The 24,320-nt window shown below is 41.6% G+C and overlaps 1 protein-coding gene across 10 annotated transcripts; it reads left to right on the forward strand.

Moving 5' to 3' along the window:
• Positions 1 to 6,782: 6,782 nt before the first annotated feature.
• Positions 6,783 to 21,404, forward strand: LOC115606589 (SERTA domain-containing protein 2-like). Of its 10 annotated transcripts, none has more exons than XM_030482762.1 (5): positions 6,794 to 6,962; positions 8,842 to 9,716; positions 9,930 to 10,048; positions 13,468 to 13,592; positions 17,746 to 21,404. In XM_030482762.1, the coding sequence occupies exons 2-5, from the start codon at positions 9,710 to 9,712 to the stop codon at positions 18,599 to 18,601; spliced, it is 1,107 nt and encodes a 368-aa protein (XP_030338622.1). In that variant the 5' UTR covers positions 6,794 to 6,962; positions 8,842 to 9,709; the 3' UTR covers positions 18,602 to 21,404. The 10 variants fall into 10 exon arrangements, 9 of the variants coding, with proteins under 9 accessions (XP_030338629.1, XP_030338622.1, XP_030338625.1 ...); XM_030482765.1 differs by having other exon boundaries at positions 9,562 to 9,716; XM_030482763.1 differs by lacking the exon at positions 6,794 to 6,962 and adding an exon at positions 7,473 to 7,994.
• The last annotated feature ends 2,916 nt before the right edge of the window (positions 21,405 to 24,320 follow it).

Consider the following 24,320-nt stretch of genomic DNA (forward strand, 5'->3'; position numbering starts at 1 on the left):
ATGCTTTTCTGTGTGTGAATAGGTCTGTCGAATCGGGCAGCAGATGCCTTAAGGTAAAGCAGAATGCGAGGCAGTTTCAAGGTTTTATAAAGGGAACATCAATGTTGAGTTGAATAACTAAATATCTTCTTGTCCCTGTGGAAAAGTTCCCAAAACCTGCTCTGAACTGTGGTTGAAAACGCACAGGTTTGAACAGCTGTGGGTGTTGCCCTCTGCCCCTCCTCACTCTCCATTTTCATTAAGTGAGCAATTGCATGTTAAGGTATTTAAAAAGATGCTCTCCCCTGCTTCCTTAATGTGCATCAGTCTCCATGGTACAGGTAGGAATTTGTTTAATTTGTCTGTAACTTTTAAATTATGTGGGAAACGCATGTGGGAGTGTGTGTATAAGTACATATCTTGTATCGCACTGTACGAAGCGTCTAGCCAGATGCATTTCTTTGCTGAGGAAGCCGTGCCTGGTTAGGGCAATTTGTAGAGACTACTTGGCTTAACAGGAAAAGTATTAGGTAAGTATGCATTTATGTAGTTCAGCATTTAAACAGAAATATATATCCTGTTTTATTACGTTCTTAAAACTTATGCCAAACCTTATGTGCTTTCACATGCCTGATTATCTTGGCTCAGGCCTTCAGCAGGTATAAGAATTTGTATTGCTGAAACTTGCACTGTCACTGTACAGAACTGACATGTGCCTGGAACTGGTCTGACTTTGCGAAGACTGGTCAGTGTCAAATTGGCTTGTCTCCCTACAGCTTTCTTGGCATGCCTCAGTCTAATTCAGCTGCTCATGCTGGGTAGCTGCACTTCTGTGTTGGTTTGTGGTTTTGTGTGTGCTTTGTGTGAGGTTTTTTGGCGGGGAGGAGGACGGGGTAGGATGTTTCGGGGGGGGGGATTGTTTTTCTTTTTTGGTTTTTTGGCTTTTTTTTAAACTTTATTTTTTTACCTTGTATTGTCATTTTTTTGCTAGTCCAAAGAGGTCTTAGTTACATATGCATCACTTAAAGGTTAATACACTATACTTCCCCTCTATCTATTCCCCTAAGATGCTGAGAGACATCAGAAATAATAGAGTGTCTGTAAGATGGTGAATTTTAAATTACTTATTTTGTGAACTGTTACTACAAATGGTGAGAGATGGTACTTGCTGGTGGTGATATTCTTAATTTCTACATATAAATGGGCAATAAGCTAACCTTTGCTAAATTAGGAAAGGCTTCTGTCAGATTTTGCTACCACTTCTAGCATCCTTTTTTCTTTTCTGTGCTCCTAGGGAAAAGGGTCATGGAACTTGCAGGGCAGTCAATACTGTGTCTGAAACAAGGCTGTTGGTCTGAATGATGTAACTCAGCTGCAGACTTGCACAAAAGAAAGTACTTTCAAGCAAACAGCTAACATCAAATCTGCTTCCTTTTCAGGTAACCTTGAATATCTGTCCCCTCTGCCTCTGTGCCTGTGGGTTTATTTCTCCTTCTCCTTTGCCAGAATATCCAGAACATATCAAGCTTCTGGAGCTCGGGCATTCTGCAAATGCAAGTGTGAGAAGCAGGCTGCATTAATGCTTGTGCACATGAAAACTTGTCTGCTTACTGCTTCCCTGTTTCTTTGTGGTGTTTGCTGGTTAGTTTTTTTTTACCCTCACACTCTTCCACAGCTCTGTGAGTTTATCTAGCAGATGCTGCCTGTGTCTATGAATGTAGCCTTATTTGCCTAAAGGACAGATTTGGTAAACGAGAAGAGGGAGTTCTTTGGATGAAAAGCGCCGTTCCAGACTGCCTCAGAGGCGCAGCAATGAGGGGTTCCAGCCTTGAGCAGGGTAGGGATTCATGTGCAAGCCTGCACCTAAGCCAGGAATTACCTTTTTTCGAAGCTGTCCTTAGACTGTTTCTGAAGTCTCACGTATGTCTGGACTGCTTTAGTAGGCATTTTAAAAAATATTATGCTAAATTGACTGATAGTGTAGTTTTATATTGTAATTATCAGACTATTAAGAGGTCTTGTGCCTCAGATTATTGATTTGAGTGTATGACTGCTTTACAGTTGTGCAACTTATTCCATGTTCCCATATAACTAAACAAACTCGTGTCAAAAGCTAGGATGAAAAAAAAAAAAGGCATTTATTTGCTGACATCTAGGATAAGACAAATAAAAATACTTTCAAAAGTGACTTCTGTTCAAAGTGAAAGTATGATTATGTCTCAGGCCTACGATGTATAGTCCCTTATGCAAAAAAACATGACAGGTCATGACAAATTTTGATTGCTCATCAACTCAAATGAGTGTGATTTCACACACTGTGACTAATACTAAAAGTACAAAAACACTGAGTTCCAAAGAAATGAAATACACATTTCACGAACATATGTATTTCTGTTAATTTGGCTTATTCAACTATAAGCTTTCACAAGGACTGTCTAAACTCCTTTTGGTTTCTCTTGCAAAGTTGACAGTTAAGATAAATTTTCCTGTTTTTTCAAGGAACTTCCACAAAGAGATGAAATCCTGCTGAATAATTTAAATTGTCAGAAAAGAGATTTACTTCAGATGCAGTGATTTCAGGGGTTTTTTTAAGCCAGTGAAAAATACTAAAAATTTAATTATCTGACATGGTAGTCAGATAATGACATGACATAATTTTGTATGGTAGATTTTTTTAAAGAACAATTACTCCTTTGCTTAACCAAGATTCCCCCAAAATGAGTGTTTTATGACCTGAAGAGTTATTGTGTTGATGCACAACCATCGCTGTCAGCAGGAAAATATAAAGGTAGAGGCAACTTTCCATTGCAGGAAGAACATTCAGTAATTTCAACGGTCATCTTTTTAGGGAAGAACAATGAAAGATGCAGGCGATTACATGACTTCTTACAAAAACAGAAATAAAAAGAAATGGTACCCACATGTCTGCTGTGTTTGGAAGTCCCCTAGGAGCATGTGGGAAGTGGCAAGTACATACTGCAATAGTAAAATCCTACAACAAAGAAACGGTATATTGTATTTTTCTTGTGCCAATTACACACAAGTTTTGGAGATCAAGACAATGTAATGTAACTTCAACCTCAGGTTGTGAAAGCTTCCAAAACAGGACTTCTGAAGGGAAAAGCAGGTATGTTGCTAAAAAAAAACCAAAAAAACCCAAACAACCAAAAAACCCCCCCAAATAATCCCCAAAAACCCTGAAAGAGTTTTAATACTCAGAGGAGAAAAACAGTACTTAGAACAAACTTGCTTTTCAGTCAGAGATCATCACCAAGAGAAGTGCTAGATACAGAAAGTAATGGATGTTGGGATTCTTTTTTTTTGTCCAGTGAGCTCACTGAAGTTTAAGATAAAATGGTTGAATGGTTATTTGTTTTAATTGAGGCCCAGTAACATTTGCTTTTGTGTCTGCTTTGTTTGAAAGGTATAGGGAGAAAGTGCTTTTTCCGGTAAATTGTGATTTTTTTTTGACCAAATAGAATAATGGCTTATTTAGTTTTCTGACAAATATTCAATAATGTGGGTTTTTTGGTTTTTTTTTTTAAATTACCATCCTGAGTCATAGCTTCTTTTAAACTTGAGTAAATGTAGGATTAATTAGTAGTTCACAGAGGCTTCACCACCAAAAAGAGGTGGAAAAACTAACCAGGCTTTAGTGCAGCAGGTGCTACCCTTTCTGACTTCCCTATGGAAATACAGCATACATGATCGTTCTGTCATCCAGCTTCAGAATAGCTAATTTCAAACAAATCTGGCAGATCTCACAGCAACTACATTTTTTTAAGTGTGGAGGTGAAAGAGAGATCAGAAGACAACTGCATTCTGTACTGATACTCAGTAATCCAGATAAGAGAGACATCTGTAAGTTTCCAGGCATGAGACCAGCTTCAGTTAGAGCTCGTACCTTACACACACAGGCAATTAATCACAGGCATAAATCCATAGGAAAGCAGTCTTCATTAGATGCTGTGTTCCTGGAACCGTGTTTTTGAATAGATGCCTACTATGAAGGTAAGTGGAAGTAGCAGACCTCCAGTAACCCTTTCAGTTGAGTTTCTATATAGAGACCCTGATTGGGTTTGGAGTTTGGTTTTTTCTGGTTTATGTGAAATTTGCTGCAAAAGCAAAAAATGCTGCTCATGAAAACGGTATCCTGGCCTGCTGTGGCGAGTATTGTCATACTGAAAGATCATGTTTAAATCATAAAAAGAAATTATATTGTTAAGTCTGCCATTTGCCTCGAAGTTAGTTTAAGGCAGAATGGGAAAGTATGAAAGTCTCCTGGAACAAGACTGCATCTGAGAAAGTAAGGGCCTTTTAAGCAAGTTTTTGTCAGGAAAGACCTTATATACGAACTCAGACTTCTGAATTCTTGAGCCTGTGAGACAAAGCATGGCTCCTCTACCTTAAGATGCAAGCTGCATGGGACATAAACATTGCTAAACAGAACTAGATTCCAGTTCTTTTCACAGAGAGGGTGCTCAGGCATTGGAACAGGCTGCCCAGGGAAGTGGTGGAATCACCCTTCCTGGAAGTGTTCAAAAACCGTGTAGATGAGGCCCTCAGTGATATGGTTTAGTGGTGGTCTTGGCAGTCCTGGGGTAATGGTTGAACTTGATGATCTTAAAGGTCTTTTCCAACCTAGTTGATTCTATGATTTTATTCTATGATTCTATTAATCCCACCGTTGACATGAGTGAAAAAGTGACAAAAACCTTTGCAAAAAATCAGTTTAACTTTCTATTAACTTCTCCAAATGTTAGGCCATAAATCCAAAGTTCTGATGCGTGTATTTAAACTCCTCCATGTTAATTTTTTTAAATAGATCTTGTCAGAGCATCTATGAAACAGAGCTGACCTTTCTAGAAATGCCTGCTGTAGAAGGCACAAGCCCCGTTTTCTACTAAGCAAACCAAAAATGGGTTACAAAACAACTGACCACGTTAGGTTGATAAGGAAGAGTGGGGAAAGCAGGGTGGCTGGTGCTGATGTCTTTCTGTGAGGGCAGCTGCACAGGGTGAGAACAGCAGGGTGGCTCTGCTACTGCACTAACCTGCTGAGGCTGTACACAGGAACAAATTGTCCCCTGTACCAGTGCTGTGGGGTTGATTGAAAATCATGTAGTTTTGGCCAGCGGGGGCCAACTACAGAAACCTAATTTTTGCTCAAGTTATTAAAACACTTTGGTGGTGCTGCTGGTTATATTACCCCTTTATACACTGTATTAGACGTAATCATTCCAGATCTGTCCCTTCTATACCAGCTCCCTTTGTACGCCTCTCTTCTATCTATCTATTCTTTGGAGATAATCCCTAGCATATGGCAGGGGTCGGTCTTGTTGCATTCCTCCTGGTTGTCCCTGCTTGGTTTGAGCAGACAGAAGAATCCGGAACGTCCTGGAGTTACTCTTCCACTTGCACCACAGTGCGTGGTGGGAAGGGAAGGGATACGGGGAAGGGATATTCGACCCGCTTTTCCCCTTTAGCGCTGCCACTGGTCCCCTGCTTACGTTTGGTGAGCAGATGGACCGTGGGGATAGGGGTGTCGCTCCTCAGCCGTGCGCGGAGGCACCCTCCTCGCAGGCACAACCCCGGCAGCGTGTCAAAAAGGATTCATTAATGCTTCTCGCGGCAGCACTCGCTCCCCTTCTGTGCTCTGTGACCCTGGCAGCGCGGTCAGAGCACAGCTGTGGCCAGGAACCGGCGGCGGGCGGCACACTGCAGCAGGAAGGAGGCCCGCAGAGACCGTTTCTCGCCTCCAGCCGTGGAGCCTGCGGGGTCAGCTGTGGCTTTTCGCGCCTCTGCCCTTCGCCCCAGCACACTCCTACCCCTTCACAAGCCTCTGCTGCCAGGACGCGAGGTTAAAATCCATTGGACCTGAGGGGTTTCAAAGTGGTATTTCATTGAAGTTGCAGTTTCTCCTCAGCAGACAACTGGGAGTGTTCCTGTGGTACTTACAAGAACAACGCACAACCTGTGCGAGCGCTTGGCCTGCGCTCACAGCCAGCGCGGGAAGGACCTGCCTGCACAGACGTGCCCCAGTTCTGTTTTCACTGTTTTACGGGTTAATCTAACCGCGTTCCATGGTTTCGGGACCCATCAGGCAGCCCGCGGCAGGCTCCGGCAAGGGCTCTGGATCGATCTTTACAAACGCTCCCTGTCAGATTTTGAAATCCAGTTTGCACAAGCGCTTGTGCCGATGGAACTCGCTTACGCAAATGCCCGTGGAAAGCAAATACAGGAGGTTTGAACGTGGCCCAAACCGCCTCATCTTTAAAGGATAAAGGCGCTCTGCTGAGCGCGGAGGATTGTGCAATGTTTGAGGTGGGCCGGCGCCGGCTGACAGGCGTGTGCGTGCGCCGCTTCCTGAACGCCCTGCGCACGGCAGCACCGCGGACGGCGCTTTACGGGGCCCCTGTTTGAAACCTGGCAGTGCCGGTCACAGACCGACCCCGAGTTCAAACCACAGCAAGAAAAGCGGGTGGCCGGGCCGGGCCGGGCCGGCTCCGGCGGACCCCGCGTCCCTTCCCCCGCCGCGCTAGCGGGGCCGCCTCCCGGAGCGGGAGCGCCTCCACGGCGGCGCCCGTCTTCCGATTGGGCGAAGCCGGCGCGCGGCCCCGCCCGCCCTAGCTCTCCCGGTTTTCTCATTGGGGGGTGTCGCGGGGCCAGCCGGAGCCCAACCCCCCCTCCGCGGCTGGCCGGCCAGTGAGAAAATGGTTGCTGGGCAGGTTGAAAGGGCCGCTGGCCAATGGGAAGGCGGCCAGCTGGCGGGCGCGGTGCACGCAGCGCCCCCTGCCCCCCGCCGGCGCTGTGGGTGCCGCGGGCGGAGGGAAGGGCGGAGCGGACGCTGCCGGGGCCCGGCGGAGGTGGCGCTACCTCCGCCTCCTCCCGGTCGGAGTCCCAGCCCCGCCGAAGGGAGCCCGGCCGGCTGGCTAGGGAGGGCACGGCAGGCTGCGGAGGAACGGGGGGTTCCACCGCTCCCAGGTGGGGCGCCGGGCAGGGTCGGGCCGGGCTGGGCGGCGGTTCCGGGGGAGGTGCCGGGAGAGGGCAGGGGGCGGGAGGGCAGCCTCAACCCTCCGCGGGCGTGGGGCCGGCGAGCCTGCGAGCCTGCGTGCGGGGAGACGGCCCGGCGCGGGGGGGGAGGGCAGCAGCAGCAGCCGCGGAGGGACGGCTGGGCTGGGCGGGCAGCCGCGGCGGGGGCCGTCGGGAGCCCCCTGAGGGAGCAGTGGGCCCTGCCGGGGGTGGGGGCAGGGCGCGGGCGGGGGCCCGGCGGAGCGCGGGGACGGGGAGCGGAGACAGGTGGGGAGGGACGGCGGGAGGGGGAGTGTGACACGGCGGGCCCGGAGGAGGCGGCACGACGGGGGGCGAAGTTGGGGGGGGAGCACGGCCGGGGCTGGGGAGGCCGGGGAGCAGGGCGTTGGGAGCGGGGACTGCGGTGGAAGTTGTTAGCGCAGTTATAATTAGCTTGGCCGGGGTCTCTGGTAAGCCGGGGAGGAGGAAGGGGGAGGAGTGTAACTTTTCGCAGCTCGGGAAGCCCAAGGTTGTCTCTGGTTACTGCTGCCCGCTGCTGCCGGGAGTGGGGGGGGAGGCGCGGGCGGCCGCCTGCAGGAAGTACCAACTAGTCTCCTTCCACAAAGGCCAAATGGTGGCAGGCTCCCTTGGGCTTCATCAGTACGTGTGCGCTCGCAGGAGTGGCTGCAGGAAGGGTGGCAGGAAGGAGGCTTTCCCTGAATCGCAGCTCTTTAATTCTGGCACTCGTGACCGCTGCCTCTGTGGTAGCTGCGACTTGTGTATTCGCTGCACTTAGGTTTTTAATAGCGGGTTTTGTTCGACTTAATAAAGATATATCTTAGTCTGGGCTGCAAGTAGGTGGGTAAGTCTGGAGGTGCATAAGCTTGACCTCTTCTACGCATATCGTTAATTCATCTCGCTAATAGATGCAGTTAATAATGTCTGCCCTAGATAGGCCTGGAATTTTTCAAACTGTGTTGGAACAGTTCATTTCCAGAAACATAGGTAGGAGCCCGGTGCAGTAGTTTTCTGGTTTGCTTTTGGTTCGACTAATATTCTTTAGTTCAGGCAGTGAACTACAATGTGGAAAATAGTATTAACATTGAAATGAATGCTGTAAACTCAAATTTCTAAAGTGATCTGTAAATAGGTACTAGGAAACTTCTGAGACAGTGAAAGAAAAAGAAAAAAGAATCTACTGGACATACAGTTTATAATGATTTGCAGCTACCGTGTGTCTTCTGTAGTTTGGATTTGTTAGGGTTTTTTTAAATCAGATTGTAAAATCTAAACCTCGTAACCTTACATCTGTAGTTCTTCCTGACACTCTTCCTAGTGTGAAATCATAATGGAAAAATCATAACTTCAACAATTAATTTTGCAAGAGTCCTTTAAAGTATGTAATAAAGGAATTAAATTTGGTAACTTCTTGGACTTCTATTAAAAGGTTGGACTTCTAACATAAAATCAACACAATTAGAATGCTTGTTAGTTTCTCCAGGATTTTTTAGTACTGAAAAGACTTCACATACTAAAACATTTGATGTTTTACATTCATCGCATAGAAAATGCAGTGAATGCGCACCTCCCCCTGTGACCTAACAAGTACACTTTAATAAACCTCAGAAGTGACCTTCTGAAGTCCGGCTGCTTCAGAGCAGATAGGTTGTGAATCTTCATTTGTATATTTGGTTTTATTTTTTCATTTACAAATAGCATGGATCCCCTTATGATGGGGAAGAAGTCAGCTTCTAGAAGGAGGAGGGAGATATTACTGTGTTTATTGCTGTGGGTTAGATTTGGTGTTCTTAGATCATGGGCATTTTACTGCTGTTTTACTGCATCTTTACAGTTCCAAGATTCTGTAAGCGGAGGAGCCCTTTGCTAGCATCAGGCTATGAGTTGCTATGTAAGATGAACTGTGTTTGTTTACTTGTCCATCAATTCAAATGTAAGACTGCCTTTCACTATGTATTATGTTAAGATCTGTAAAATAACGTATGAACTCCTGATCCTGGATCGTGAAGGATTGTGTTTATCTGGATAAGTACTGATCCTTGCTCTTGTGGTAAATGGGTGAATTGGTTTGCAGTAGTTGGGGGGCAGGTGTCTCTGTATGTGTGTGTATGTATTGTACACAAACAACCTTACTTACAATCCAGACAGTCGGCTGTTAGCTTATATAAGGCCTTTAATTCTTGGAATTAAAAAACTTTACTTCTTTAGGTGGAGTTCAGACCTCAAGAGCACGGATCATGCAATTCCCTCCACATCTCCTAGTCGAGTCCATAGTTCAATGTCACTTCAGCCTTTTCACATTTCGTAGAGTTTCCAGTGCCTTGATCTAATCCATGTAGTTTCTACCCAAACTGCAGATGCTGCTTTATCAGGGTTTTGATGAAAATTATGTCTCACTGAATATTATATGCAATCATAGCATATGCTGCCAGCTGTATTCTTGTATTGGCTTTGTGTATGCTGAAACTAGAGAAATGAGGGAATTTAAGAAAAATCAAACTCCTTTTGCAGCCTATAAATGTTAGGGGTAATTCTAAGATGTATTTCTTTACAGTTCATGGTATTGTCTCTCCTGATATGTGATTACTGAGATGACTCCAACTGTAAATGGGTGTTCAGTAACCTGAAGAAGTATGAATGCAAGTTCTTATCCTAAAGCCTAACACTTAGAGGATCAGCGTTCTATTCTGTAGTATTCATTTATGAAAGGTAATTTCCATGGTTTATATGTTCATAGGTGAAGCTCTTAGGTCCTCTTATTTCTGTGTATTCATGAACTTCAGTTTTTCTTATACAGTTTAACTGTTTTAATAGGATTTAGCACGAATTGTTTAAAAAGTTTGCTTAATAGTTCTGGTTAAAACAAAAAAATCACATAGTAATGAAATACTCTTGTTTTTTTTTTTTCTTTTTCCGCTTAAGTCACATCATCCTACCTCGGTGGATGGCTTGGCCTCGTGAATAGTTCAAGACTATTGGATGACTACACTTTATGCAAAATCTGGAATCTTCCTGCCTGGACTCCTTTCTGTTTTCTAAGGGTAACTACTTGTATGTTCTTATGAAATCATATGTGCATAAAGCATATTCTGATAATCAGCTGTAGATGTTATTTTTGTAGGTTAGAATGGTAAACTAAAAAATATAAATTTAATATAAAGTGAAGTGCTTGAAGCTTATGGAATAAGTTCTTTGATTTGTATATTCTGAATTTACCTTTTTTTTCCCATTTATAATAAAATATTGTTACAAAGAACATGTTGTTGTCAGATCATGTCTGTTGGAAATTTGGTATCTAAGGCCTCAGTCTTGCAGTGAGGTCCACTGGTCAGCTGCTGAAATTGAGTTCACAGTTCTGTCTTGTGAGGAGAAGGCACTTCAGATACTGGGGAAAAATTGTGTGCTACTCTGTTAGAGAAAATTTAAAGTGATTTCTGATTTGGATATTGAAAATCATTTACCTAAATATCCCAGAGAGCTAGAGTAAGTGCACAGTCCTGTACCAGGAAAAGAGCACCTCTTTATTATTGTTGTTGTTACTTTTACTGTTAATGGTCTGATTTTTCTGTTACAGTATGGGCATACTGATTTGATGTAGTTAATAAGCTATAACTTTTATCATGAATGTATCTTTATTTAGATCACTGTAACCCTAAAATATATGTCACTGTTATGTAGGTGAATACATCCAATATCTCTGTATTTGAAGTAAATAGATACTGTAAAGAAAAAGGGTTGAGAACTGTTCAGTTGATTAGAACAAGCTGTGAAGAGGTGGATCATTGCATTTGCAGTTCTAATGATCATTTCTCTCTCCAGTGAGATACTTTGGTAGAACCATGGTGGTTTGATTCTTCTTGTTTGGATTCCTTCATGTTCTCATTTAATTACAGTTTAGTTTTACTATGAGGGTTTCTAGATTTAGTAGCTCTCAATCATGTGTTAGCTTTTGCTAACTACTGTTGAACCTTGGTTTAAATTATTCTGGTCCCTTCTTCCACCGAAAAAAATTAGTAAAAGCCACCCAAAATTACAGGAAAAAGAAATCTGCTAAACACACTCGCATTAAAAATATATAGCTGTGAGTTTTATTTGTAAATGTGGAACTAAATACACAAGTGTAGAGGGGGAGAAGAAGGAGAAGAGTGACAGTAATTTAATTTGTTTTCTTTCAAGGATGGAATTTTTTTCTACTTAAGTAGAGAAAAAGCAAAGACTGGTGCTGCCTGAGCAGTGGTCTGTATTAGCTGCTAGTGATAGATGCCAGTGCTGAGAATATGGTTCATTTACTGTTGTAAAGAGCCCACATCCACTTGGTTTAGTGTGTATAAGGTCCACATCCTAACAGAGTGAAATGTTAATGCTCTGAAATCTAGTTGCATTAGTGTGTAAAGCAAAGCTCTTACTACCAGTGCTTTATGAAGTAAAATGGGAGAAAGGAGTTTAGGAAGATGTCCTTTAAATGCAGGAATTTTGCAGATCCCAGTAGACATAACATAAACAGTTTGGGAAGGCGGGGGTTCAAACTAGTTTTTAAGTCAAGGTAAAACTTACTGCAAGGGCTTTGTAAACATCATATCAGCTCCTAAAATACTGGTGTGTGATACACAGTTATTCTCTGCTTCCACAAATAGTGAAGTGACGGTGGGAAGGTTATGAATTCCTGACTAATTCTGTGCTGGACTCAGTCTTCCTCTCAATCCTTTCCTCTACTTAACAAATACTATTCAGCCTACGTATTTTCAAAGTGTGGGGAAGGATGTTAGGTACATCCATAGGTGTGGGGTTTTTTTCTATGTGGTTTTGGGGTTTGCTTTCTGTGAACGTATGTGGGTTTTTCTGTTTTGTTTTGAAGTCTGAACAGCGGCATATCTTGATTCTGTGTTCCAGTTCCTTTATTAGTAACAGACTTATGTGTATTATAGGTTAGGATTTGGTGATCAAAAAGTTAACATTATTCTCCCTTCTTTTGAGCAGCTGTTTTCTGGTCATTTGTGACTCCTGTGAAGAAGTCGTTACATAGGAGTTTAGGTATGGGAGTAAGCTGGTAGGACCGCACTCCTCCCTGTATGCACACTTTTAGTCACTTGTGCCTTCTTGAGCAGTTACTCATCTTGGCTAAACTGGGGCAGGGCTGGAGGGGGTGGGGAGGCAGTGGGCTGAAACACATTTTGGTGTATTTTGAAGTGCCTTCAGGTCCAGGTTACTTTTTTTTTTTTTTTTTTTTTTACAATGGTGTTTTCTCAGCTGTTTAATCCTTCTTCCCTCACTCCCTCTTAATATTTGCTAACACTCAAGATGTGATGTTATATGGGGATCTCCAGCACTTGCTGAGGACACCAGGTCAGATACACTGTTCTGTGCAGTCTGACAGCTTACTGTGTTACGTAAGTCATGTCTAAGTGATCAGTGCTAAGTCCGGATGGGAGGAAAGGATTTATACTGTGTCTGTTAACCATACCTTCAGCTGTACCTTTTTCTTGTGCAGCTGCTTGGAATAGTAGTCGAGCCAGTCCATCACTTAATTAAAATGAAGTTGTACTGTCTAAGCCAAAATCTATGTCGGGTAGGAGAAAGGTTATCATTAAAAATAGTATGCGACATACATCAGGTAATTTTGGCAAATAACCATAATTGCAAGGATGTTTGTCTTCCTTTGCACTTCCCACAGATAAATGCGTGCTTGTGAAATGTGCATCTGTGGAAGAGAGAGGAGAGCAGGACATCAGGTTTTCAGCCAGCTTCAGTCAGTCGTTAACACAAGTGGATAATCCAAAGAGACTTCTGTTTGGTTTTACTGTTACGTGGCTTCTACAGTTATGAGCCAAAGGAGACTTTGAAAGGGAATTCCCCAAATTACAGTAGCAAGGAGTCTCTAATTTTTATTTTAATACATAAGTTGCATTACTAAAAACTAGACAGGCAGCTTTCACTCATGAGGTGCTTACAGCTATTCAAATCTGGTATTTCTGTCCTACAGGGAAAGTGATTTTTCCAGACAGGCTGGAAAACGCAACAGTGTGGCTGTATGAAAAGGATCAAGCAAGTCTGAATTTAGTAACATCTTGAAAAGAAAAGTCAGAATGGACCACCATCAGTGGAATTATTTTGACCTGTGTAGTGCAGACCAAGTACCTTACTGATGATCCTGCTATTTAAACATATATTCTTTAATGGTAAATGAATAAGTCTTATGTAGTTGACTATAGTGCTTGTTTTGTGCATGAAAAGTTCACGTTCAGCCAATGCTGTGCCAGTCGTATTTTTTATACTCATTACATTTGAAGTTTTTCTCTACTGAAAATTAGAGCTCTGCATGGTTCCGAGTTCTAAACATTGTTTAACTTGCTCTTAAAACCTTTTTTGGAAGGTGAGGAAGAGGAAATTAAGTAGTAGTTTGCCCAGATAGAAGTAATTGAGGGGTTTCACATGCTGCATTCTTTTTTGTGACTGTTTCCAGATGTACTTCCTAACCATGTGGCAGTGGCAGCTGCACTGCACTATCAGGCCCTGTGACAGATGGAGCCGTGTTTTTTGCTCTGAAATGGTGGCACGAGTCCTGTATTGTCCACAGCGCATTTCTTGGTAGCGTGGAATGTTTCTTCTGAGTAGCTGCACGCTCTGACCAGGCCTGTTGGTTTGGTATTGTGTGTGGATTTGCCAACCAGGGACGTGCCTCTTCCCTCCAAGTTTTTTCAAACCCGGGTACGGTGTAGGATTACAGTGCATGGGTGCTCCTTCCCATCTTAGCAGGGAGGAGTTTCTGTGAAATGTCCTCCATAGAACTGGAAGGAACTGAGGAACATGGTGTCACAGGCAGAATTTCTGCGTGCAGACTCCTTTGTAGTTCAGTGACATGAGCGGAGAGTTTGATGCTACTAAACACTGAGTTCACTTTTCTTCCTTTTCTCTGTATCTGCAATGTAATTGTAATTAAAAAAGCATTCTGCCGTAAATGGCTTATGGCTCAGTTTGCATTACTATGATGAGAGAAGATGAGAAAATGCCAGAAAAAAATTACTGAGATGTGGTGTTCCTCATTGTTCTTGGGTTTTTCATGACAAAAGATTCTAAAGTAGAGCATCTGAACTCAAAAAAATTTGGTTGTTGAACTTTAAGAAAGAGCTCAAGAGAAGGGTGGCTTACAGTTTGTTTTATTATTGGACAGCTGTGTATAGACCTCGCATTTGAAGTTGGCATAAACTTTTAATTTTTGTTGAGTTTATTTACTTACAAATTGCAGAGTTATCAGATTGGCACGTTCCAAAATCCTGTTACTTGGTCCAATTTTTTCAAGATCTGAATAGGTTCCTGGAATTAGGCTGGAGTAAGGAGACTGCAGTTTCTAGACACTCTTTGTGTTTTATTATGCCCAACTTAGTCTTGTTTGAACTGGCTGTGCTGTTCTCTCAGCTGATTGAAAGGATTGACAACTGTGCAGCAGTCATTTTGTCTGGGCATGATACTGTGGATTTTTGTGGGGACTTCTCTTTGCTTTCCTTAGTACCAAAAATTGGAGAAGCACGTCATAATTAAATAATGTGATCAACATCCTACATTGCAAAATAATGCTATCAAAAGAGTGCATTTGACTGCTGTGTGAATTTTGGATATGGGATGTGTGTGTTAATACATGATGCTACAAAAGGACAAGTTACTTAAAAAATACAGAGCAGGTTGTTAAGGATATGACCCTGTCAGAAATTTTTGTGTTAGAAAATAAAGCAAAAGGCCTGATAAAATGTAGATTAGCTGGTAACAAAGGGGCTTTGTATCTTTTGTAGGTCAGCAGCTGAGTGTTTGACAAGAACAGAAATTTAATGTCTCCTGTAGCAACCATGACACTAGTCATTTTTAAATCCACTGTACCAGTGCTACTCTAGCTTTCATTAGCCTGTTCCAAATTTTTACGTAACCTCTGAAGTCATCTTGCTTCTGGAGGGAGGCTTGGGGATCCTTGCAATTAGGCAGAAATCGTACTAACCAGGCAGAATTTTTAAAACATAAGCTAGGACTGTGTTTGTGTACTTAGAACAAAATACATCTTTTGACATCTAGAGAGTGGGCAGTCTGTTAAGTAGAAACATCTGAAGTTGGAGCAAATAATGTTTCTTGCACTTCATTTTTTATAGTTCAAAGTGCTGTCAAGCTCAAGCTTTGTTACATGTTTCTAGAATGCTCTGGGACAAATTTTAGAAAGAAGATTTGAGGAATGGAAAGGAGGGTGGCTGCATATACAAGCATGAAATGTTTAGCTTCATTAGACTGCTGTATGAATTTAAAAGTTAAGCATTTCATTTTAAGTTGTTTTTGTGAAATTATATATCCTTGCGTACAATAGTTGCTTGCTTTTTAAGCTTGCTTTACAGAATTTTAATACTAGCACATTTTTGAGATGTTAGAGATTAACAGTATTTATATAATTCAAATAGAAAAGTCTGTTATTTCGTGTGTGTCTAATGAAATGTAAATACGTATTTTAAAATATATTAAAAGCAGTAAATTGTCAAAACCAAGTATTCTGAATGTATAACATGCCAGAATTGCTGTTCCCTGTACGGTGTTAATTTTGTTCCCTTATGAGTGTGAATTTTGGTCTGCTTTAAGTAGTGGAGCCAAATGTGCAGTGTGTGGGAATGATGGTGCTTAGTGACCAAATAGCCGTTTTGATGTATGTTTCTATTCGTTATAGTAATGGTATGGGGTGGTGCCTTATGTAGTACGCAACATTTAAATGCTACTGCAAATGGAGAGTTGTTAATTTTATTGTGAATTTTCTGTGATTTGCAGACACTAATTGTCTTCATGATATGAGTTGGTATATTTAGCAACAGTTCTACTGTAAAATCCTGCATAATTGTGATTTTCCATAGATTGCATCTAAAATTATCAGTCGCTGACAGTGTTGTCAATGGTTTGACTGAGATGCCTGACACGCACTGCCCCCCAAAATACTTTCTGTTATTATATTTGGTGCCTGAACTTTGTGTTCAGCTTTCTGATTTTGACTGTACGAGTGCTCAGTACTGTCTGGTTCTGTTTGCTCTAAGTGGGGTGCTGGAATGGGGGAGCAATGCATGATAGGTGTGGTAAGATCACCCAGGTGAATAGACACATCCAGACACCTTATGATGTTTAAAAATGCAGAACTGGTAAAATTACAATGAAAGCTTTTTTGTTCTGCTTTAATAGTGAACATGTTGTAAACCGAACTGTAGGCCAGATTGCTACGACCTGTTACATATAAATGCATTTTTATGATAAATTTAATTTCATCCAGCTATGTCTGCCTCCTTCTTTCTCCTTCTGCCCTTTCCCCCCCCAAAAAAAGTGGGTATGCTCAAGAAGTCTTAAACTCCTATAGCAAGTGTCTGGTTTTTCTTGTGTGTTCTGTGGAGCAGTATGCACTGCTTGCTTGCTTTTTGTTCCTCCAGAGGAGCTGAGTTCTCCAACAGTCTTGTCTAGGCAGATGGATGTAGCCATGGAGCCTTGCCGTGCTTCCTGCAGATCTGGAGGAGTCCCAAAAGCAAAAGAGGCTTTATCCTGCTGCCTCCTCCTTGTCTCCAAAAGTGTAGCAACAGGCTAGCAGCTGGCAGCTGCAGCAATCAGCTGAGCTATTGCTGGCAGTATCCAGTGCTCACATGAAAAGGAAGTTGGGAGGCCCTCTGCAGCATGCAGGGTCTGGATCATTGTGTGTGAAGGATCTGCCCTTAATCCACCATTGGGTGTCTGAGTTACGACTGCTTCATTTTTTCCAATTGTTTGGATAACATGTATTTTAGATGTGTGTGCATACAGGTTTTTTGTACCACAGTGTTCTAGGCTTACCATATTTCAATGCAAAAGCACACAAAGCAGACTGAAAGCAGCTAAATTCTATTTCTTTTCTTTTAGCTATTTACCAAGATTGGTCACTTGTAAAATGCCATTTGATAGCCTCCTGCTGGATATCCGTAGCATTAAGTCAGTAGCAGGTTGTGAATCGGCAGCCATGAGCACTGAGCATCATTCTGTGAGCTCTGTAGTCCAGCCAAATTCCCTCTCCCATTTAGATAAACTACTGAGCTACGGAATGGATATACGGATCCCATGGGAGGCCCTGTTGCTGGCCTGGCTATGCAGTTCAACTGCAGTAAAACAACTTTAAGTTACCAATGAGGGAGAGAAATTAGGTCTATAGAGAGTTCTCGGAGACACACTGAGCAAGACCCTCAGAGGGATTAAAATGGGTGTTGAAACTAGCTTTAAAGTCTTACCTGCTGTACCTGGGAATGAATGTTAAAATGAAAATGTTGAAATAGTCTGTATGGTTATTATAGTCCTTAGTGTAAGCATTTATTTCATGTGGACATTCAGATGTTTCTCATTAATGAATTTGTATGCTATGTAATTTAAATAAGAGTCTAAAAAGCTTACCTATTAAAGATTTTAAATAATTAAATTTGTTTTCTCATAGTGCAGTTAAAAGTAAACCTGCAACCTAAAACTTAGAAGTATATATCTTTTTTTACAAAACAGCTACTATGTTTATTTTCATGTTTTCTTACAAAAAAATAAATTGTTCCAAAACAATAGAGCTGGAAAGTGCATCTTCTCAATGAAATTCTTTAAATACTCTATGGCGTTAGAGTCTAAGTTAACCTGTACATTGCACAGCACAGACTTTTCAAAAGTATGTGTTGAGATCTTGAAAAAGTGATAGTCTTGCCCAAGGTTAATTCATAATTTTCTCTTTCAGGTTCATGTTGGGGAGAGGTCTAAAACGCAAGCTGAGTGACTATGAGGAGAACATGGCTGGTCTCTCGAGTGCCTTTGATTCCAGTCGAAATCTGCCATACCCACTTAAGAGGCAGTTGGTGCTTAATATGTGCCTCACCAAGTTACAGACATACAAAATGCTGGTGGAACCGAACTTGCACCGCTCTGTCCTCATAGCCAACACAGTACGGCAAATACAAGAGGAAATGAGACAGGAGAGTAATCAGCAGCCAATTAATGTCTGCCCTGGCATTACTCCTAGTTCTCACAGCTACACAGGGATGGAATCATCTGGGATTTCTCTCCAGTTGCCTTCAGGTATTAGTCAGCAAGAGTCTAACTGTTGCGACTTGCGGTCTGTAGAAGACCCAATTGAAAATAGCCTGCTGATAGTTTCAGATGATGATATGTCATCTGCTATTTCATCTATTCTGAAGGATTTAGACTTTGTAGAAGATATAAGCCCACCTACTTGTCTGGTTCCTACTGGAGATGACCAGCCAAAGTTTCCAGAAAATACTGGTCTAAAACTAGAAGATGATAGACAGGATTTGAAGGGAGCTGAATGTGTGTTTGGTTCCTTTGAGATTTCAAATTCAACTAGTTACTTGAAGGATTTGGCAATAGATGACATTTTTGAAGATATTGACACTTCAATGTATGACTCAGACTTCTGTTGCCCTCCACTAATGTCGCCCAGACCACCATCTCTTGCTACAGAAGAACCATTGAAAACCTTTCCATCTTGTAATTCTTCTTCAGCAAGCAACATTCAGATATGTAGAACAGATCTGAGTGAGTTGGACCACATCATGGAAATTCTTGTTGGATCCTGATACTTGTTTTACCCAAAGATACTTTTTAACTGCCACTTTCGTTTGGTTTCAGGATAAAAGCCACTGGAAAAGTTGTAAAGAATTCCTTAAAACACAAACTAAAATAATTTGTCCATAGTGGGATTTTCTAAGTAATTTCAAAACCAAAAGAGTGGCAGATTTAAATTTTTTTTTTAAGAAATATTTATTTATCAGAACTGTGCAATCATCATTTTCCTTCCAGGGCATGTGTGGAACAATAGGCACATACCCTTCTCACCCCTCATGCCTCTTTCAATAAACTTTTTTATGTGCAATTTTTAATTTGTCAGAAGAAATTTACATGCAAAAGAAATTTCATATGAGATGATCTTTTACAAAGCCTCCACTTTATTTTTAATATCAGAGTCTATGCCAAGTTGGCATCCGTCAAGTTGCGTAGTTGGATTGTGTGGATTGCAGATGCATTACTAGAGATGGGTATATTTTAAAAATGAGACGCACTGCTTTCTTTTGGTCAGAAAAGCAGATCAAGACACTTGCCAACGAAGTCTCTTGCGTTTTCTAAAGCATTCAGAACTATTTATTTTTGTAAATTTTATAGTCTTTCTACATTTTACTACGTTATTTCATCATAGTTCAAATATAATGGACTTCTAGTTGGATGTGTTTAGCACTACCTCTGAGCTGAAATGCTTTAACTCTTTCCAGTGCTTCGTCTAAGACTGCAGATTTTTTTGTTTCTATTTTTTTTCTGGGGGAAAGTACTTCTAACTCATTAAGGTGATCTTTTGACAGTGACCTAGCTGATTTGTGAAATCAAGGGTATTCAATGTTTAAAAACTTTTAAGTATTTACAAATGTAATTTATATGTAGATTGTGCAATTTAACATTTTTCTGTCAGTATTACGTGCTTAGATTTTGAATAATCTTGGCGTTCTTTAAATTAAAACTTATTATGTACAGGTAGCTTTTTAATCTGTTTTGGAAAACACTGTCCTTCAACCCTGCTTTCACTACAAAGTTTAAGATGATTTTTATGTGCAATATTATTTAAAAAGATACACATTTGTATACCTGGTATTGTGGAAAGAAACGCTTCAATTTAAAACTTCTAGCACCTTTGGAGGATACTCAAGAGAGTCAACATTGCTGTATCCTTTAAGAAACAAAGTTGAGAACACTTCTTACTACGCCAGTGCTTACTGCTTTGAATGCTCCTGAAATACTCATGGATGCGTGGTGAGTCAGTGCTGATGACTAAGTACCATCGTGCCGCTGTGTCGGTACTGCTGAGCTCAGGGTCTGACCGCTTGGGCACAGCGCCAGGGCTGGGGCCTGCATGGGCTTCGGAACGTCGCAGTGGCAGCTGCTGCTGCTGCTGCAGCCTGGCCCGGGGAAGGAGGGGTGCGTGTGGATGGCAGGTGTGTATATAAGTATATATAAGCGCGCTCGTCAATTGAAGATGAGATTTGCAGTGAGAACTATTTTTCTGTAAGGCAGTTTGGATATTTGTTTCAGCTTGAACTGAGGTCTGTATTGATCATATTGTCTTCTGAATTACACACTTGCACATTAGTTTTTGGGTTTGTTTTTTAATTCTATTTTTTAATTATAAAACCTTTACTTCGTTCTTGAAAGCTGCAGCACCTATCTTGTAAGAAAATTTGCAGTTGTAAAAGCTTTGCTTTGGTTTGTTGTTTTGGGTTTGTTTTTCTGTTGTTCTGCTGAGATTTTCATTAATGGGGCATGGGCAGAGGAAAAAACTGTTGCCTGTGTGTTGCATCTTACAAAAGTTGAAATCCTGGCCCTGCTGAAGGGACCAGGGCGTCACCGAGTTAGTTATTTCTAGTCTTAACTGATGCTGTGGCACACCTACCCTGTGCAAAGATCTCTATTTTTTACTGTGACTATTTTGGTTAACAGTTAGCTGCCGTTACAGTTTGGTATCCCAAACCAATGGAGAACCAGTTCGGGTCACATCCTCGCAGCCATCTGGGTTGTTTAGCAACCGAAGGGTATAAATGTATTTATATGCATATAATGTATTGATTCTAATATAAAACTTCTGATCTAAAGTATTTTGAATTGCTGGATAAAGGGATTTGTTTGAAGAGTGTATAAATAGTTCTTGAAGAGGTACAGCTTCAGAATGTACACAGATTGTGCATTGTGTATAGACTACTCTGGCTTTTCCTCAGCCTCTACTTTTGTATTAAAGATATGACTGAATAAATCCTTGAAATATTAAGGGCCTTCTGCACTGTGATGAAACAGAGTTGTGGTTAAAAATGTCTTTAAATTCAGTGATGAGTGATAAAAAGACTGCATCTAATTTCTTTTGCATTTGAAAATATGGAATGTTACTATGCAGTAAAGATATTTTGGTATGAAAATTGTATCATGTAGCAAATAGTGAACACTTACTAAATCCACAGACTCACCTTGCAGCCCCTACAGAAACGTGAGAGAAGACAACTTGTTCTTCAGCGTTTACATGCTGAAGGTTTTCCTATAATTTGGAAAAAGAATAGATTGTTGGTAAATGTTTTATCAACAATTAAGAATGCATTTTTTGTTGAAGTGCTTGCTACAAAGCTCTGTTTCTAATTGGTTGCTTGCATCACAGTGCCAAGACCGTAAGTTGGTGTGTAATGCAGTTCGGTTATGTATGGAATTATGTGCAAAGGGAAGTTTAATTTTTAAATATGCACAAATTAATTTTAAAATCCTTCCATGTAAAATGAAGTTAGAGGCTAGTTGTGGTGGACCTATTTATTGTACGTTTGGAAATAAAAGCCACAGTTTTGTAGTTTAACCATTTATATTCTGAAGCCTTCAGTATTTGACTGTTTTAAAACCAAACCAGAAAAACATGGTACCTTGCCACACTTCATTTGGTCTTTCACTCATGAAGATGTAATGGGTTCCCTAGGCTGTTGCTCTTGTATACACACATACACCCTTCTTTTCTCACCAGAAATACTAGATACCTTACACAGCTTCGCTGTTACGTAAATTAGGCATGCCAGCCGACATGTCTTCCACCTAAGGCAAGAGAAAGATTCCTTTATGAAAGTACTTTATATTAATAGTGCTGCAGCTTGAGCTGGGTGCCTCTGAAGAAAAACCCTGAACAAAGAAATCCCTGGGTAATTGCACCCTCACAGTCAAAGTTCCCCACCCCTCATGCTACTTCAGAGCAATAGCAATATTATAGTCTGGGGTCATCTTGCTTTTTATTGGTTTTATTTGTTTGCAGTCTCATTACTAAGCAGCTGCCAAGTTGTCATCTTCTTACACGCTGTCAGCATCCTCCTGGGTTGGTTTTGGCCAATTCTGTATTTTGCCATTTGGCATGTTGTAACATGGCTGTTGTAGTTCATATACCACGATCTACAGGCTTTGCCTACTTCACCTTTTAATATTTAAGCTGCTACCTGTGTCTCCTCTAGCTGTTACTAATGTTAGTGCTGTTAGCTCTAAGTTTCGACTAACTTTTTCTACAACATCGCATCCCTTTGTGTGTCCTGTCCTCATAGAACAAGGGATGGCCCAGAGAACACTTCCTCAGGCTGGTGGGGTGGGGGGATTACTGCTGTGAGCACATGCCATATGTTTGCTAGCACCTACCTGTCCTCTGGTTGCTGTCTTGACTGCCCTGCATAGTCTTCCTGGCCCATGTAGTTCTTGACGTTGCTTCAGGAGTTGCTGTGCTTGAAAGCAAGCAGTGGATGCAAGTATCCTTGGTGCACATAATGTTGACACTTCAGACTCATGTGCTTGTCAGTCTGGGACAAAATTACTGCTGCTCGGTGCTAGCAGAAGGGTGTTTGCTGGTCTGTGCTACACCAGCAGATTACACCAGCACCTTCAGGGTTAAAGGTTTCCACCCTGTTTCTCTAAAATGAGGTCCTGACTTGTGCAATGAACTTAAGTTTGTTGACAAGCCTGCATTGGCTGCTACCTACCGACTGCGGATTCTTCTTACCTTTGTCCTGGAGCCTGCTGACCACAGCATGAAAAGCCTAGATCTAGAGGTAACTTCTTCACAGACACCTCACTTTGGCTGTGAGGTGGTTACTGTCATGGTGGCAGCCCTGTCACTGTCTGCATTACTAGAGTGGGACGCTGTGGTACAGACCTGCTCTTGGACCCGTGAATCTTGAAGTTCAGCAAGAGAAAACGCTGTCTTGCAAAGGTATGCTGCAGTTTAGTCTTGTAAGAAAGCATTTTTGAGGTATTGCTTTCAGGTTAAGACCGTTTAAAGATGGTGTAGGACTTCATAGACTTTTATCAGTTTTAGCCACCAGTTTTAAAAGCTTGCTGAGCAGCACAGCTAAGTGCAGTGCTGGTTTAAAACATGGCTGGCTGGGGAGATGTCAGCGTTGCCCGGAGTGCTCCATCTAGCTCAGTGTTCCATATACAGGAAGGGACACTTAAAAGATTCACTTTCCAGCTCAAGCAAGTGTAAAATACACAAAAGAAAATAACCTACTCACTAGTTCTGTGAGCAAGATGAGTTATGCTTAGTTGCAAAACTAATTTTGAGTTATTAAAAAACAACATTAGGAGTGAAGAGTTAAGCTATTAAGATGCGTAAGTGTCTATAAATAAATAATGTGTTATTAAAGCAGATGTTAGGGGAGTCTGGAAGATTTTTTGCATTGAAGTATTTGCTGGGCATTCACCGGTATCTTGCCTTGCTGGAAGAAGAAAAGAATGGTGCATGTTCATTCCATGTGCTTTTCCCTGGTGAGGATCCATCCGTGCCAGCAGAGCACTAAGCTGGGTTGGCCGAGCTTTGGCTGTGCAATGGGATGACAGCTCCAGAGGTTCTCACACCTGTTTCTGTGGAAGGTGCTCAGTGTGGCTGAATTGAGCCTGTTGCATTTGCTGCCGGAGTATGTTCTGTGTCTCCTTGCGTCCTCCAGAGTAGATCTGGTAGGTTAAACTCAATCCACAGAGAAGTCTGAGGTTGAAGACTTAATTTGAATGCAACTCATTTTTAGCCAAACTCCCTCTGTTATCCTAACTGGAGGAGGAGTACTACAGAAAGTCCTCCCATTTTTGAATGGGATGACTATTAAAACTGATCTTCACTATTAAAAAGACCAGAGTGCTTTTAAATCCTGGAAGGACCCTGTGCTTTGAAAAGAACGTTTAAGCTTTAACAAGATGTTTGTTTGTTTGTTTTTCACTGAGTCTTCTGCATATCTCAAACCAGTGGTGGGCTTATGGTCCACTTAGAAATCATCCTAGCTCTGGAATGCCCCCTCCCCTTTTTTTTGTTAATAAAATTCTACGTATTGCTTGGACTTTTTACTACTAAGTCCACAAACACTGGCAATATGCTGTTTCTAAAACTTTTTTGTTATACCTTTGAACAGAATATGCATTGAGGTATTTTCAGGCTTTCACAGAGTAGTTCTTTTTTGTAAAGCTGCTTACAGTGTTCCTTCTACAAAGGAAACGTCAGTAATTACATTGCTGATTTGAACTTCTTAAAACTTTATTCTATGGGTATATTTTGCCTCTAATCTCAGTGGAAGAAAAAGGCATTTCTGTTTAGCTGTGCTGTCTGAAACTCTTACCTTGCTTTAGTTTTCACCTTTTCCAAATCCTAAGCAAATGTCAGAAGTCTGTGATATTTGCTTTCTGCAAACACAGAGTACAGTAACAAGTTTAGTTCATCAAAACTCAGCGTTTCACAGCAGAGAGCTCACAACTAAGATGAGA

Source organism: Strigops habroptila, chromosome 4 (assembly GCF_004027225.2).
Source record: "Strigops habroptila isolate Jane chromosome 4, bStrHab1.2.pri, whole genome shotgun sequence".
Taxonomy (NCBI): domain Eukaryota; kingdom Metazoa; phylum Chordata; class Aves; order Psittaciformes; family Psittacidae; genus Strigops; species Strigops habroptila.